Source organism: Triticum dicoccoides, chromosome 1A (genome assembly GCF_002162155.2).
Source record: "Triticum dicoccoides isolate Atlit2015 ecotype Zavitan chromosome 1A, WEW_v2.0, whole genome shotgun sequence".
Taxonomy (NCBI): Eukaryota; Viridiplantae; Streptophyta; class Magnoliopsida; order Poales; family Poaceae; genus Triticum; species Triticum dicoccoides.
The window spans coordinates 446160027-446175448 of NC_041380.1; the positions used below are offsets into that span (position 1 = coordinate 446160027).

Genomic DNA, 15422 nt, shown 5'->3' on the forward strand with positions numbered 1-15422 from the left:
CTCTCCCCCCCTGATTTTAAGTGGGGGGTGAGAGATGCTTTGTGATTTGTAAATGCCACGTGTCATTTATCAGGATGGGTCTCGCGTGAGACCTGGTCTCATAAAATTCTTTTCCCTTTATAACGAGTACTCTTTAATTAGTGATTTCGGTGAGTCTCGTAAGCCCAAATGGCGCTGCAGCAGCAACCAGAAAGATATCTGGACCGGACTTACACGGATCTGGGCCTAGGCCTAACCTACGTTCAACCGCAAGCCCAAAGAACTGTACCGCGGCCTTGCAGGTGCCGACCCACCCAAGTCCTCCTTCCTTCTCTGGACTTTCCAACCCACCCAAATTGCTCCCCTCCCCCGTCGCCCTCACCGTCGCGGCTTCGATCATGAGCGTCGCCGCCGAGTCCCCGTCGCCGTCCCTGTCTTCCCTCAGCGAAGACGACGATTTCGCTGACATCCTGGACGCGGAGCTAGAGCTCGCCTCTGCCGCTGACTCCGCCTCCCCTGGCGAGCCCCCCGGGTCACCCAGCGACGACGAAGAGGAGGAGGAGGATGAGGAGGAGGAGGATGAGGAGGAGGACTTGGTGGTCGAACTAGACGCCGTGGGGCAGGGAAGGTACGCGCATTCGGTACTCCGCCCCCGCTTTCTACCAAATCGTTGAGCCTGGCAGCTTCGGCTCATTCAGCTCCCCTGAAACTGTGAACAGCAGCACATCTAATCAACATAATCTGATGACCAGTAAGATTGCTCCCGTGTGGAAAGCCGTCCATTCAGCATGTGGTAGTTAAGGGCCCCTTTCGCCTTGTCTCATCGTTAGCATATGGGTTTTTAGGATGAAGTTATGACTAAACTTGGTAAATCTGATGTGACTTCACACAACCTGAAGCTTCAGATGACTAAACAAACACTTCTGTAAATTGTATTGTTCAGGGGAAATGATGCTGGCTCTGGTACAATCCATGAAGGGGAGATTGGATGATTTGCCACACTTTATTTGGAGATTTGCTGATTTGCCCCGTTTTAGTTTAGATTAGATCATTTGCCCCATTTTTCCTTAACCTTTTGATCATTTGCCCTATTACCCGTTTTAATGAATTCTTACTTATTGTAATTCAGTAGATGGACGTGGAATGTCCTTTATGCCCCTATATCAGTTTTGTAATCTCCCAATAATCAAACAGCAGACCAGAGAAATAAGATTATGCCCCATGCTGTGTGCGTTTCGTGACTTCTGCTGCCGGCGGATCGTGTATATCTACATACTGTATATGTACGCGAGCTACGTGAGGAGTTAGCCTCCAAGAAAACTAGAAAAGCATCGGTTGAGTACTTGAGTCAGCTCTGCAGGTAGTTTCGCCGGAGAGTACACGGCGAGTGGGCGTATTGGGCTTGTGCCCGGGGCTGCGTACGTGGTTGCAGGTCGTCCCCCTAGCCCCTCTTCTACTCCCAGCAGATATATGAGTTTACGAACAGTGGTACTCCTTCCGTCGATCCAGGTAGAGAGAAGATTAGGCAGAGAAATAGCAAAACTATCAGAGGGCATAAAGGTCATTCCACGTCCATTTGCTGAATTATAACAATTAATAATTCATTAATACATGACTTAGGGCAAATGATCTAAAGGAAAAAAGAAAAATGGGGCAAATGATCCAATCCTAACTAAAGTGGGGCAAATCATCAAGTCCCCAAATAAAGCGTGGCAAATGATCCAAGTTATGGTTAATAATTGATCTTATTGTGTTTAATATATATCTAAATTCTATTCAATCGTTGATTCACGAAAACAATTTGAAGGAAAATTTGACATGATAGGATTTTCGTGAGCAAGCATGTATACGTAGTTGCATAAAATTCATTCATCCCGAAAATTGCCGCATCAAATAGTTCAATGTACTGAGGTAGCAATATTATGTAATTCTCGATGAGGGACTGAATACTGAGGGGAAGGGGAGAGGCAAGGGATGAGAATATGGGTTGATGATGTGTTTTCAAAGAACTCATGATGATTTGTTTTGCATATTTTGCACTATGAATCTGACTACTGTCAACTGCATGAAATATGCAGTAACAAATGGCGTAGAGTGGAGGAACATCACCAAGATCAAGGAACGGCAACAAGGCCTGAAGAAGATGCCATTGGTATGCTTGTTAGTCCTGTTTTACAGCCATTGAACTTTAGTAGCTCTTGTACTAAGATTGTTGTTTTAAATTTATGTTTCATATGAGAATGAGACCCTCAGTTTCTGAATGCAATTGCAAGTTTACAGACTCCATTTCATAAGGGGTATATGTTATGATAATTGTCAGTGGGTTCTGTTGTCTCGTGGGGTCTTCTGCGATCTCAGGCTCTCAGCCTTTGACTTGCTTGTCTAACTAAATCTTGCCACTCCGTATAATACACATATGATTTCACATTCGTTTCTGTATTTCATTAGGACCTTTTGTTTGACAAGTTTCTTGTCATACATCCTACCATGGCTTATGAGCTGTTAAAAAAGTGAAAGGAAATATTACTTCTACTGCATTCTGGATTCAGCTCAGTTTATCATATCTTGAGCATTGAATGTGCATGATATGGCAAGATATGTGGAATTATTGACACATGTTGTAGCAGGTTCAGTTAAAGATGCTGAAATCAAGATATGTCCTCCACATCCTGGATATTTTGGTGGACTATGCTTTAGATGCGGGAAAGGCCAAGACGAAGATGTCCCAGGAGTCGCTTTTGGTTACATCCACAAGGTACATAAACCTCCGACTCTCTGTAAACATGACAGGTATAATGGCGTTTCTTTGTTGCATTTGCCTTGTGTAAATCATAATCACCCACTATTTGAAACCAGTGTCGTTTTTTTAAACCAATGTCACTGTAATGTGTTCTGATATTTTCAGAGATATATTACTGTTTCTACTTATCCTTGCAAAGTACCTTCAGTGTTTTCTTGGATTTTGAAGAACTATTTAACTGCAGGGTTTGAGGCTTGGTACTTCAGAAATGGACAGGCTACGTGGATCTGAAGTGAAGAATCTGTTGCGTGAAAGAAAACTGGTACTTATTTTAGATCTGGATCATACACTGATTAACTCAACCAGACTCCATGATATTTCTGCTGCTGAGATGGACCTGGGAATTCAATCTGCTGCATCAAAAAGTAAGTCGTATCTATTAGCATTAAATTTCGAGAACTCTTAGCTGTTTCTATACATGGTGTGATTATGAATATGAACATGGAGGCACTGCCTCTGCAAAATAGATGCTACTCTGCTATGAGTGAAATCATCTCATTTCACTGTAATTATATTTGAAATTGTTTAAAATCTTCAGGGAAAGGAAATTACAGATATTTTGTTCACCAGTTTCACTACATTGCAAATTTGTAACATGTATGGACACTTTATGTTTGAATCGGTGGTCAAAGTTGCTTGAGAAAAAGGATATGATCTTAGGTTTACCTTGAAGTATTATTACAACTTTAACCAACAATTTTGTGCCATCAGATAGAGTGACACCATAATAAAAATGAATAGTTAATCTTGTGGCGTTGTTCATAGTGACTTTCTCTGTTTAGATTGTATCCTTATAGTTTGATTTAGTGGTTAAAATTTTCCAGGAAGATAGTCATCTTTGGTGCCTCATCATTGCTTATTTTGATAGAATAGTGGGTTCAATGCAGTTTGCACCACTTAGTATGACTGTTATCTATGGGTCAACCTCAATTGTTTTTGTTGACGTCAAAAAGTAGACTGATAAGGATAGAATAAAATCAACACTTTTTATATGACGAAAGTAGCTGTCTTGCAATACTTAGTTCCAAGTGTACATCAGACTTCCATTTTGTATAGTTGTTTTCTCCAACCTCAGCTTACTTGCTTTCATTCTTGTTGAAACATTTGGTTATCCAGTAATAATTTATAATTATACTTGCGGTTTCCAATATATGTCAGACTTCCATTTTATATATTTGTTTTCCTGCACCTCAACTTATTTGCTTTCACTCTTGTTGAAACCATTTGTTATCTATTTATCCAGTAATTTGTACCTATACTTGTGGTAAACCACTGACATTCCTTAAATGCAGATGATCCAGACGGGAGCTTGTTCACATTACAAGGAATGCATATGCTTACAAAGTTGAGACCTTTTGTCCGTAAATTTTTGGAAGAAGCAAGCAGTATGTTTGAGCTGTATATCTATACCATGGGTGACAAGGCTTATGCAGTCGAAATAGCAAAGCTTCTTGACCCTGGCAATGTCTATTTTGATTCAAAAGTGATTTCTAACTCTGACTGCACTCAGCGGCACCAGAAAGGTCTTGATGTGGTCCTCGGAGCTGACAGTGTCGCAGTCATTCTTGATGACACTGAATATGTAAGTGTTTTTGTTTGGTGAACATGTTTGATATTCATTTAGTTTATTGCTACGTTGGTTGGTTCCCCATGAAGACTTCACAGTATAATCATTCATTGCCAGTTTTACAAGATTTATTATTGATATCATCTATACGACTGTTTAACCTCGATGGTACTAATTTTTTCAGGTTTGGCAGAAGCATAAAGAAAACCTGATTCTGATGGAGAGATATCATTATTTTGCTGCGAGCTGTCGCCAGTTTGGTTTTAGCAACCAATCTTTGTCGGAGATGATGCAAGATGAAAGGGAGAGCGATGGTGCTCTGGCTACAATTCTGGATGTCCTGAAGCGCATACACACGATTTTCTTTGACTCGGTAGGTTACTTACAGTTTTATCAGAGTTTATCATCCTGTTGCCTTGCACTGTCTTCTCCCTGTGCATAAACCTCTGTAAGCGTTTAACCATATGCTTCTGCGCCATCTCTTCTGTAGGGTGTTGAAACTGCTCTTTCCTCTCGAGACGTAAGACAGGTAGGTTCTGACTGTGTCGGTTTGACAAGGTCTCATTTGTCTGTTGTAGATTTTGTTTGGTCACAATGTTGTTGCCTGGGCTTACGTATCTTCTCCGTGACAGGTAATCAAGATGGTGCGGCAGGAAGTACTCCAGGGCTGCAAGCTAGTCTTCAGTCGAGTGTTCCCGTCGGATTGCAATCCGCAGGATCAGATAATGTGGAAGATGGCCGAGCAGCTGGGCGCAGTCTGCTGCTCGGAGCTGGATCCCAGCGTTACCCATGTGGTCGCCGTGCATGCCGGGACGGAGAAGGCCCGCTGTGCTGCTGTCAGCAAGAAGTTTTTGCTCCACCCCCGCTGGATCGAGGCCTGCAATTATCGCTGGCGCCGCCAGCCAGAGGAAGATTTCCCTGTACCTGGCCTCAAGGAGGACAAGGGCAAGGAAAAAGTTACAGAAGATGCCACCTGCAATTGAGTAACTGAGTCGTGTAGATTTTATGTACGCAGCTGATTGACTGAGCCTCAAAAATGGCTGATTATCCGAGAGGTCTTGATTGACAAGAAGTTTCGTAAGCGTGTTCCTGACATACAAAGTACTCCATGTATATCTTAGATTCTTACTTATTCTCACGGAATAGGAAGTGCAGCATTTTAAGATATGGTCTGATTATCCGAGTAGGTCTGTAGCGACGCAACTATATACTGTATATCTTAGATTCTTACTTACTCTCACGGACTAGGAAGTGCAGCATTTTAAGATATGGTCTCCCTGATGCGTATGTTCTTTATGGTACTACATGTTGTAGTGCCTGCTGGTCTGAATCTCGTATCAGCCATATCAATAGATGACAGTTGAACGAGTGACAAGCTCTGTTCTGCAGCTTTCTGAAAGCATATATTTCATTTTTTTACGGCCTATTGGATGATGCACCATCGATGGTTCAGTGACTTTACCCCACGCTGGCGGATGAGTTTGTCGGCATAGGGACTCAAAATGCTTGTGCTCATGGAACCAAATATGAATGTTTGCCCAAAATGTTGCGCCCTTTTGCTCAGTGTCATGGATCAACCATGCATCACACAACTGATCATCCTCCCTTGTGTTAAAGCTTTCTCCTCTATTCTTCTTTGGATCAGCAGCAAATCCATCCGGATCAAGGTCATCTCCACCGTCCTCCTCGTTGTAATTCGAATTTAATTCACCAAAATTAGAGTGAACCGCTTTTAAAAATTTAGTTCACTGAAATTCATTTTTTAATTATCGAAATGATTTCCCCTTTTTTATACCAGTACGCATCTGTTTTCAAGAAACAAGGAGAAAACCAGGTTTTTTTTCCCCATCGGAACAGTTCAGTCGCTAAACAGTTCTCATCGAAATAGTTCAACGAAATAACACATCAAAGAATAATAAAACAGAAACAGTTCAACGAAACAGATTCTCTCTGAACGGAACAACAAACGAATCGAAACAGTCAACGAATCGAAGAAACAGTGTCCTTTTTTTTTTGAGACAATGGAAGAAACGTTTACCTACTGGGCTTCGCGAATGAAACCCACTTGCTCTCCCGCAAGCCCGCAATTCCGGGCGTCCAACCTGAACCAGGCTTACGGACCTGGGCCTAGTCCTAACCGACGTTCAACGACAGCCGCCTTGCCCTGTGCCGCGACCCCATATTTCCAAGTCCTCCTTCCTTCTCCAAGTCCCACCCACCCAAATTGCTCCCTCCCTACCCCCGTCGCCCTCACATCGCAGCTTCGATCATGAGCGTCGCCGCCGAGTCACCGTCGCCGTCCCTGTCTTCCCTGAGCGAAGGCGACGATTTCGCCGACATCCTGGACGCGGAGCTCGAGCTCGCCTCTTCTGCTGACCCCGCCTCCCGTGGCGAGCCCCCTGGGTCACCCAGCCACGACGAAGCGGAGGAGGAGGAGGAGGATTTGGCGGTCGAACTAGATGCCGTAGGGCAGGGAAGGTACCTCCGCCCCCGCCTTATAGCAAATCGTTCAGCCTGGCAGCTTGGGCTCATTCAGCTCCCGTGAAACTGTGAACAACAGCACATCTAAACAACATAATCTGACAACCAATCCATTCATCCAGCATGTGGTAGTTAAGGGCCCATTTCGCCTTTTGTCCCATCGTTAGCACATGGCTTTATAAGATGAAGTTATGGCCAAACATGGTAAATCTGATGTGCCTTAACACCACCTGAAGCTTCAGATGACAAAACAGACACTTTTGCATTTTCAGTGGAAATGATGTTGGCTCTGCCACCGTCATCCCAACAGGCCTAGGTACAATCGATGAAGTTACGATTAATAGTCGGTCTTATTTTGTTAAATATCTATCTAAATTGTGTTCAGTCATTCATTCGCGAAAGCAATTCGAAGGAAAATGTGACATGATAGGATTGAAGTGAGGAAGTATTGTAGGTACTTATATAAAATTCATTCATCCTGAAAATTGCTGCATCAAGTGGTTCAATGTACTGAGGTAGCAACAGTATGTATTTGTGGATGAAGGACTGAATCTGGATACTGTCAACTGCATTAAATGTGCAGTCACAAAAGGTGTAGAGTGGAGGAACAGCACCAAGATCAAGGAACAGCAACAAGGTCTGGAGAAGATGCCATTGGTATGCTTGTTTTAGTCCTGTTTTGCAGCCATTGAACTTTAGTAGCTCATGTACAGAGATTGTTGTGTTAAATCTATTTTTCATATGAGATCTTCAGTTTCTGAATGCAACTGTAAGTACAGACTCCATTCCATAAGGGGTATTTGTTATGATAATTGTCAATGGGTTCTGTAGGCTCGTGGGTACTCATGCGATCTCAGGCTCTCGGCCTTTGACTTGCTTGTCTAACTAAATCTTGCCACTCCGTATAATGCACATATGATGTCACATTCGTTTCTGTATTTCATTAAGCCTTCTGTTTGACATGTTTCTTGCCATACATCCTACCATGGCTTATGATGTGTTAAAAAAATGAAAGGAAATATTACTGCCACTGCATTCTGGATTCGGCTCAGTTTATTATATCTTGAGTATTGAATGTGCATGGTATGGCAAGATATGTGGAATTATTGAACACATGTTGTAGCAGGCTCAGTTAAAGATGCTCAAATCAAGACATGTCCTCCACATACTGGATTTATTGGTGGACTTTGCTTTACATGCGGGAAAAACCAAGACGAAGAAGATTTTACAGGAGTCCCTTTTGGTTACATCTCCGAGGTATGTACATAAACCTCCGACTCTCTCTGTAAACATGTGAGGTATAATGGTATTTCTTTATTGCATAATCACCCATTTTGAAACCAATGTTATTCTAGTATATTCTGTGATTTTCATAATTATACCACCGTTTCTCCTTGCCCTTGCAAAGTACCTTCAGTGTTTTCTTGGATTCTGAACAACTATTTAAATGCAGGGTTTGTGGCTAAGTACTTCAGAAAGGGACAGGCTACGTGGATCTGAAGTGAAGAATCTGTTGCGTGAAAGAAAACTGGTGCTTATTTTAGATTTGGATCATACATTGATTAATTCAACCAGACTCCATGATATTTCTGCTGCTGAGATGGACCTAGGAATTCAATCTGCTGCATCAAAAAGTAAGTTGTATCTATTTGCATTAAATTTTGAGAACTATTAGATGTTTCTATACACGGTGTGAGATTTTATGAATGTCAACATGGAGGCACTGCCTCTGCAAAATGGATGTGACTCTGCTTTGAGTGAAATCATCTCATTTCAGTTTTACACTAATATATTTGAAATTGTTCAAAATCTTCGGGGAAAGGAAATGATAGATTTGTTGTTCACCAGTTTCACTACATTGCAAATTTGTAACATGTACTGACACTTTATGTCCGAATCAGTGATCAAAGTGGCTTGACAACTTTAACCAACAATTTTGTGCCATCACCCATCAGATAGAGTGACACGATAAAAAGAGATTGTTAATGTCATATCGTTGTTCATGGTTATTCTCTCTGTTTAGATTGTATTTTCCAGGAAGATAGTCATCTTTGGTGCCTCGTCATTGCTTATTTTCATAGAATAGTGGGTTCGATGCAGTTTGCACCACTTCGTATTGCTGTTATCTATGGGTCAACCTTTCAATTGTTCTTGTTGACGTCAATGAGTAGACTGATAATGATAGTATAAAATCAACACTTTTTATATGACGAAAGTAGCTGTCTTGCAGTACTTAGTTCCGCTGTATGTCAGACTTCCATTTTATACAATGTAGTTGTTTTCTCCCACCTCAACTTACTTGCACTCATTCTTGTTGAAACCTTTTGTTACTTATCCAGTAATAATGTATATACTTGCGGTAAACCACTGACGTTCCCTAAATGCAGATGATCCAAACATAAGTTTGTTCACCTTACAAGGGATGCACATGCTTACAAAGTTGAGACCCTTTGTCCGTAAATTTTTGGAAGAAGCAAGCAATATGTTTGAGATGTATATCTACACCATGGGTGTCAAGGCTTATGCAATCGAAATAGCAAAGCTTCTTGACCCTGCCAATGTCTATTTTGATTCAAAAGTGATTTCTAACTCTGACTGCACTCAACAGCACCAGAAAGGTCTTGATGTGGTTCCTGGAGCTGACAGTCTTGCAGTGGTTCTTGATGATACTGAGTATGTAAGTGTTTTCATTTGGTGAACATGTTTGATATGCATTTAGTTTATCGCTAAGTTGGTTGGTTCCACATGAAAACTTCAGTATGATCATTCGTTGCCAGTTTTACAAGATTACTCATCGATTTCATTTACATGACTGGAGCTAACCTAAATGGTACATTTTTTTCAGGTCTGGCAGAAGCATAAAGAAAACCTGATTCTGATGGAGAGATATCATTATTTCGCTGCGAGCTGTCGCCGTAGCGGCCAATCTTTGTCAGAGTTGATGCAGGATGAAAGGGAGAGCGATGGTGCTCTGGCTACAATTTTGGATGTCCTGAAGCGCATACACACGATTTTCTTTGACTTGGTAGGTTACTTGCAGTTTTATCACAGTTTATCATCCTGTTCCTTTACACTGTCTTCTCCCTGTGCATAAACCCCTTTAAGCGTTTAACCATATGCTTCTGCGCTATCTCTTCTGTAGGGTGTTGAAACTGCTCTTTCTTCTCGAGACGTAAGACCGGTAGGTTTTGACTGTCTGTGACATGGTCTCATTTGTTGTTGTAGATTTTTGTTTGCTAACTACTTCCTCCATCTCAAAATAAGTGTCTTAAGCTTAGTACAACTCTGTACTAGAGTTAGTACAAATTTGAGACACTTATTTTGATATGGAGGGAGTATATTGTTGCGTGTGCTTACGCATCTCCTTATAGGTAATCAAGAGGGTGAGGCAGGAAGTACTGCAGGGCTGCAAACTGGTTTTCAGTCGAGTGTTCCCGTCCGATTGCCGGCCGCAGCATCAGATAATGTGGAAGATGGCCGAGCAGCTGGGCGCCGTTTGCTGCTCGGAGGTGGATCCCAGCGTTACGCATGTGGTCGCCGTGCATGCCGGAACGGAGAAGGCCCGCTGGGCTGTCAAACACAAGAAGTTTTTGCTCCACCCCCGCTGGATCGAGGCCTGCAATTATCGTTGGCACCGCCAGCCGGAGGAAGATTTCCCTGTACCTGGCCTCAAGGAGGGCAAGGGCAAGGAAAAAGTTGCAGAGAATGCCCACCTGTAACTGAGTATAACTGACTCATCTAGTGTTCGTGTACTATCATGATTGAAGATGAATAGATTGAAAGTTTTTTGTAAAAAAAAAAGAGAGGTCTTGTTTAACTACAAGTTCGTAGCTGTGTTCTTGACATAGACGGTTGGTCTGTAGCCACGCAAGTACATATCTATCTTGGGTTATTACTCTCGCGGAATTAGGAAGTTATTTTAATACATGATCTTCCTGATGCGTATGTTATTTATGGTATATCTACTGCCTGGTGGTCTGAATCTCTTATCAGCCGTAGCAATAGTTGACAGTTGAACGAGTGACTAGCTCTGCTCTGAAGCTTTTCTGAAAGCGTGCATTGGTACTTTTAAAGATGTGAGCATCTTAATTTTATCTAGCAGTGCAAGCTCCTCATTGTAGGTGCTTAGAAAATTTTCCATGTTAAAGTGTGGCTACTCGTACTATATAATATTTGTTAAATTATATAAGCTCACCTCTTAAATATTTGTGTCTCCTGCCATCTCATTGGGTAGCTCACTGTGTGTCTTTCGTCGGTGACATGGACATATACGTTGTCTTCCTGCCCTCCTTTCATCGTCCAGCGTGCAAGAATCTCTCTTCAACTTTACCGTGAATTTCGCGACGGTGACATCAAGCACAAAGCCCTATCCTGACTGCTGAGTGCTGAGCCCCATCTACACCCTACTCCTGTCCAATACTTCTATTCAGAGACTCGAACAATCCTCATCATCATCAACAGGAACTCCCTATCGGGGCTGACAAGGATTCGCTGCTCCATACGTGTCACCTCACAGCTCACCCGTCCCAGCAGCCCCTATAGATTGACAAGCCTCCGTCCCGAGCTCCATGATTGAGCAATCGACGGCAGGCAGGCAGATGATGAGCGCACAAACGGCGGTCTGGATCCCACGGTGACCTTTCTATTCTTCAACGGGAAAGGGCGCCGGAAATTTGGCACATGATGTCTGCTCGCCGTGTCCCCTTTGCCCGTGTCACCGATCGGCGGCTGCTGCCTCCCGTCGGGCATCACCCCCCGCGGCCGGCGGCACCCGGAGGCCACGGGGCTGGGGTGCGCGACCTGCCCGATCGACCTCGCGAGCTCGCTCGCGCGCGCACATGCACGCGCTCGCCGGCCGGCACATGCGCCCGGGCGGGGCGTCTCGGGCTCTTCCTGGTCGTGGTTGACGCGTAGAGAGCGCGCGCGGCGGCGGCGTGGCGACGTGGGGTGGGTGGCATGTGGTGACCTTTGCGAGACGTACGGCGTCGGCGTGGCCGACGCGACCGGCGAACCTAGTCGGCTCGGGGTTCATGCGTACGCTAAACCCGTACCCTCACGTACTCCGTTTGACGTTTGATTTGATAAGATCGTAGGAGGAGGGAGTACATACCATGAGATTTGACGATCCCGATAGTTCAGTACATATATGTGTGTGTACGGGATGTCGGTGTTGAGTTGGATCCATCGACCGTGCATGCATATGCCGCCCCGTACTATACATAAGGAAAACGTTTCACGCACGCCGGCCGAAACTTTGGCCGGTCGCGTCGCGTACGTCCAATCCCTGTGGATCATGCGTGCCCCTCACGCAGGCACTGCCATCGCCCCCCTCCCCTCCCCCCTCCTCCCCTCCCCACGCGTCCCTTGCACAGGCACTGCCACGCGCCTTTTGCGACCCACCGGCCACCGCCTAGCAAGCTCGTACACCACCGCCCGACCCCTCGTCACCATGGACGTGCCTGTCACCATGGCCGCACGGGACAAGGCCGGGCACCGGATGCCTCCGACCAACAGCGGTTCGACCAACGACGAGGTACAAGGGGGGATGCTACGTCGATCGGGGCCGAGCCACATGAGATGCCATGGACGGACCCATGTGTGCGCAAGTGTTGCAACCGTCGCCTAAAACAACTTCAATAATTGTTAAAAAAAGCTTCAACCATAGATAGGTAAAACTTCAATCGGCATTGTCCAGCAAGAAAAGGCTGCAGCCATTTGACAGAAAAGCTTTAATCGTAGATAGAGAAAGCTTCGACCACGGCACCGTGCAAGCCGAAAAGAATTGCAAGTTTGCAACCATTGACTGAAAAGCTTCAACCACCGTCCACCGATACGTGTGTTGCAACCATTGACAAAAAAGCTTCAAGCCTATATAGAAAAGGCTTCAACCATCAACACGGGATGCTTCAACCAGTCACTATCAAACTCAAAAAGCTACAACCCTTAAGAGAAAAGCTTCAAACTTAGGTGAAAAAAGTTTCAATCGAAAATGTACTAAGTTTCAACCGGGCACCGCAAGATGAAAAAAATTGCGACCATTTGCAGAACAAGCTTCAATCGACACGGTGGAAAGTTTCAATCTACGAAAAAAGCTTCAACCGGCATGGGAAAAGCTTCAACCGATGAGAGAAAAAGCTTCAACCTGGCGCGCCACTGATGGCGAGTGGCGACGTTCAGAGTTGCGCCGGCGGCTGCTAGGTGTTGCAGCGACAGAGGATGTCGACGCGCTTCAAGATGGAGTCGCTTTACGGTACGAGGGGGGATGGCTTCCTGCTGGACCGGGCAAGGACGGATGCTGCGATGGCGACCGATAGCGGTAGGGACGGAGAGCGCATCCAGCAGCGCGAGACTACGGGAGAAGGAGGTCCAGGTGAGGGGGTGGTGGCCGGTGGCCGGGGCGAATGTTCAGGCGAATGGGGGGCAGTACCCGCGCTGGAAGAAGGAGATGAAGAAGTCAACGCGGGGTGCATCAGACGGCTAGGGCTCGCTGCATCGGGCGGCTGGGGCATGACCGGCCGAACTGCTGGGCCAACGCGTCGGCGACTAGCAGTGCCCTATACATAACCTTACGAACACACGAGCGCTATTTAGAGCATGTACAGCCGGACGCCTCAAACCCTTCTCAAACATCCGGGCAAGGCGCGCGGTCACTGACCGGTCACAATTTTTCGATCTAGACGGACGCCTCAAATAGGCCTCAAATGCTCGGAGCTGACTGGCACCCCTCATATACAGCCTAAATATCGAGTGGATATGGGGATGGCCAGGCGCGCCCATCACGTCAGACCCGACCCATGCTGGCCTATCCGACCCCACATATATTCGTCCCCATCCGCTCATCGAAGCAAACCCTAGCCACTTCACTCCCCTCCCCTCCGCCACCCAAACTCATATCCGGCGGTTTTCGGCATGGCAGGCAGCGGATCGGACTCTGGTCATTCTAGATTCGTCGACTGGGGTGTCATCCCGTGCGGGTTGGAGGAGGCAATGGCAGTCCGCATTGCACTCCGCCGCTCCCGGGAGGACAGCGCTCGGCCGACGGATGGATCCGTTCGCCGTGACGCCATAGCGTCGGCTCACCGGGCGCTCGGGTGCTCTGGTGTTGGATCCTTGCGGTCCCGACAGTCGAAACACCTCTCTTTCTCCATCACTGGTCGGGACGGACTATGAGTCCCACCGGGAACGGGCGCCCCGTCGTGGGAAGGAGACGATAAGGGTTGCCGAGACCCGTATCGCGGCCGAAAAGATGGCGGCGGAGGCGGCTGATGCAGCGGCGTGGGCGGCTGCGAAGGAGGAAGTCATCCGCGCCCGCATTGTGAATAAACAGCAGCGGAGGAACACGCGCGCCCTCGCCAAAGAGTAGAATCGAGCGGTTCGTGCCATGACCGGATTGCCATCGAAGGAGGACAGTGACGGCGAGGACAACTCTGACGACGAGCAGTTCCGGCTCGATCTGTATCGCGTTTTTTACTGGTACTTCCGCAAGAAGGACGCCGGGAAGGGCAAGGGCAGCCGTGGATGAACTCCACCATAGCCAAACATGCCAAATTTTGATAGTGCGGTGGCATGTTTAGTTAGTAGTGATGGAGTAGCCGAACGATATATGTGCATCGACATAGTTGCATGGGTTTATATGGACTTGAGATATGATAATTAAGGTGTCCAAATGTGAATTACAATATTTAAGATGTGTCCTCCACGGGCATTTGAGAAGTCTCAAGGCCGCCTATATATGCTCTTAGGAATAGTATTGACCGCATCGGTCCCACCTCCAGCGTACAACATCCTACGATGCTGTCTTCTTCTCTGAATTCCAAACCGTGCACGCCAAACCCGGACGTCTCCAAATACAACTGCAGAGGGCTGTGGCTTCCAAATACCTCGTTGTCTCCACGGCTGATACGGGGTCCAGGCTCCAACCGGTCGTCGTCGTTCGAGCCTACACAACGCCTTGTCTAGTGGGAGGGCCATGCCGCACCCGTTGGTCCTGACGCGGCGCACCAAAACAACAAACGGTCCGCGTTTCTCTGCACCGAGGACAAGCCAACAAACTTTGGGCACGGTGCTGCACGCGAGCGGTTGTCGATTGGGTGAGGTCAGACTAATCGCGAGATTGCGGGTTAGGACGACGGGGCGCCGAGGCAGAAGCCAGCTCCCGATGTCACTGTTGTGTCGCAGGCACACCGAATCATGCAGTTGCACTACCTGATGCAGAAACAGGGCCAGGGGTGAGGGGTTAGCTCAGCTGTAAGAGAATTTCAGACCACGTAGCCGAGGAGCAGGGACCAGATTATGCATCCGCTTTTCTTGTCCGTTCCTGTCCGTTTGGGGTAAAAGGGACAAACGAGACGGCCCAGCGCGCGCGCACAAACGGACAAATGTCCGGATTCCGTCCGCTTTCGACCCATCCCCGGCCCAAACTTGCGCTTGGTTTGGGGTGAAACGGACGCGCGCGGACGGCCTCGACGCACGCCCTTGTCCCCTCCCCCCTCTCCCCCGTGGCCCGTCTGTCGGGGACACTAGCAGTCCCTCCGCTCCCAACGCTTCACCCTCTCTCCCCGCCCCGCCCCGCCGCCGGTGCCGCCGCTATTCTCC

The 15422-nt window shown here is 46.6% G+C and overlaps 2 protein-coding genes across 8 annotated transcripts; both read left to right on the forward strand.

Annotated features, from left to right (window-relative positions):
* The first annotated feature begins 300 nt into the window (after nucleotides 1-300).
* On the forward strand, nucleotides 301-5509 carry LOC119277928 (RNA polymerase II C-terminal domain phosphatase-like 4). Its single transcript, XM_037559280.1, has 8 exons — nucleotides 301-607; nucleotides 2058-2131; nucleotides 2607-2734; nucleotides 2964-3144; nucleotides 4072-4361; nucleotides 4531-4719; nucleotides 4837-4875; nucleotides 4979-5509. Exons 1-8 carry the CDS (start codon nucleotides 378-380, stop codon nucleotides 5327-5329), a joined length of 1482 nt encoding a protein of 493 aa, XP_037415177.1. The 5' UTR covers nucleotides 301-377; the 3' UTR covers nucleotides 5330-5509.
* Nucleotides 5510-6566: 1057 nt separating this feature from the next.
* LOC119277938 (RNA polymerase II C-terminal domain phosphatase-like 4) lies at nucleotides 6567-10754 on the forward strand. 7 transcript variants are annotated; one of them, XM_037559290.1, is made up of 8 exons: nucleotides 6567-6824; nucleotides 7411-7484; nucleotides 7951-8084; nucleotides 8281-8461; nucleotides 9215-9504; nucleotides 9673-9852; nucleotides 9970-10008; nucleotides 10199-10754. In XM_037559290.1, exons 1-8 carry the CDS (start codon nucleotides 6616-6618, stop codon nucleotides 10544-10546), a joined length of 1455 nt encoding a protein of 484 aa, XP_037415187.1. In that variant the 5' UTR covers nucleotides 6567-6615; the 3' UTR covers nucleotides 10547-10754. The 7 variants fall into 7 exon arrangements, with proteins under 7 accessions (XP_037415187.1, XP_037415194.1, XP_037415208.1 ...); XM_037559297.1 differs by having other exon boundaries at nucleotides 7954-8084; XM_037559311.1 differs by having other exon boundaries at nucleotides 6689-6824; nucleotides 7372-7484.
* The last annotated feature ends 4668 nt before the right edge of the window (nucleotides 10755-15422 follow it).

Coding starts and splice junctions, on each gene's coding strand:
- LOC119277928 (XM_037559280.1), top strand. CDS start 378: ATGAGCGTCGCCGCCGAGTCCCCGTCGCCGTCCCTGTCTTCCCTCAGC. Junction 2,735..2,963: donor CTTTTGGTTACATCCACAAG/GTACATAAACCT, acceptor ATTTAACTGCAG/GGTTTGAGGCTTGGTACTTC. Junction 3,145..4,071: donor TCAATCTGCTGCATCAAAAA/GTAAGTCGTATC, acceptor CCTTAAATGCAG/ATGATCCAGACGGGAGCTTG.
- LOC119277938 (XM_037559290.1), top strand. CDS start 6,616: ATGAGCGTCGCCGCCGAGTCACCGTCGCCGTCCCTGTCTTCCCTGAGC. Junction 7,485..7,950: donor GTCTGGAGAAGATGCCATTG/GTATGCTTGTTT, acceptor CACATGTTGTAG/CAGGCTCAGTTAAAGATGCT. Junction 8,462..9,214: donor TCAATCTGCTGCATCAAAAA/GTAAGTTGTATC, acceptor CCCTAAATGCAG/ATGATCCAAACATAAGTTTG.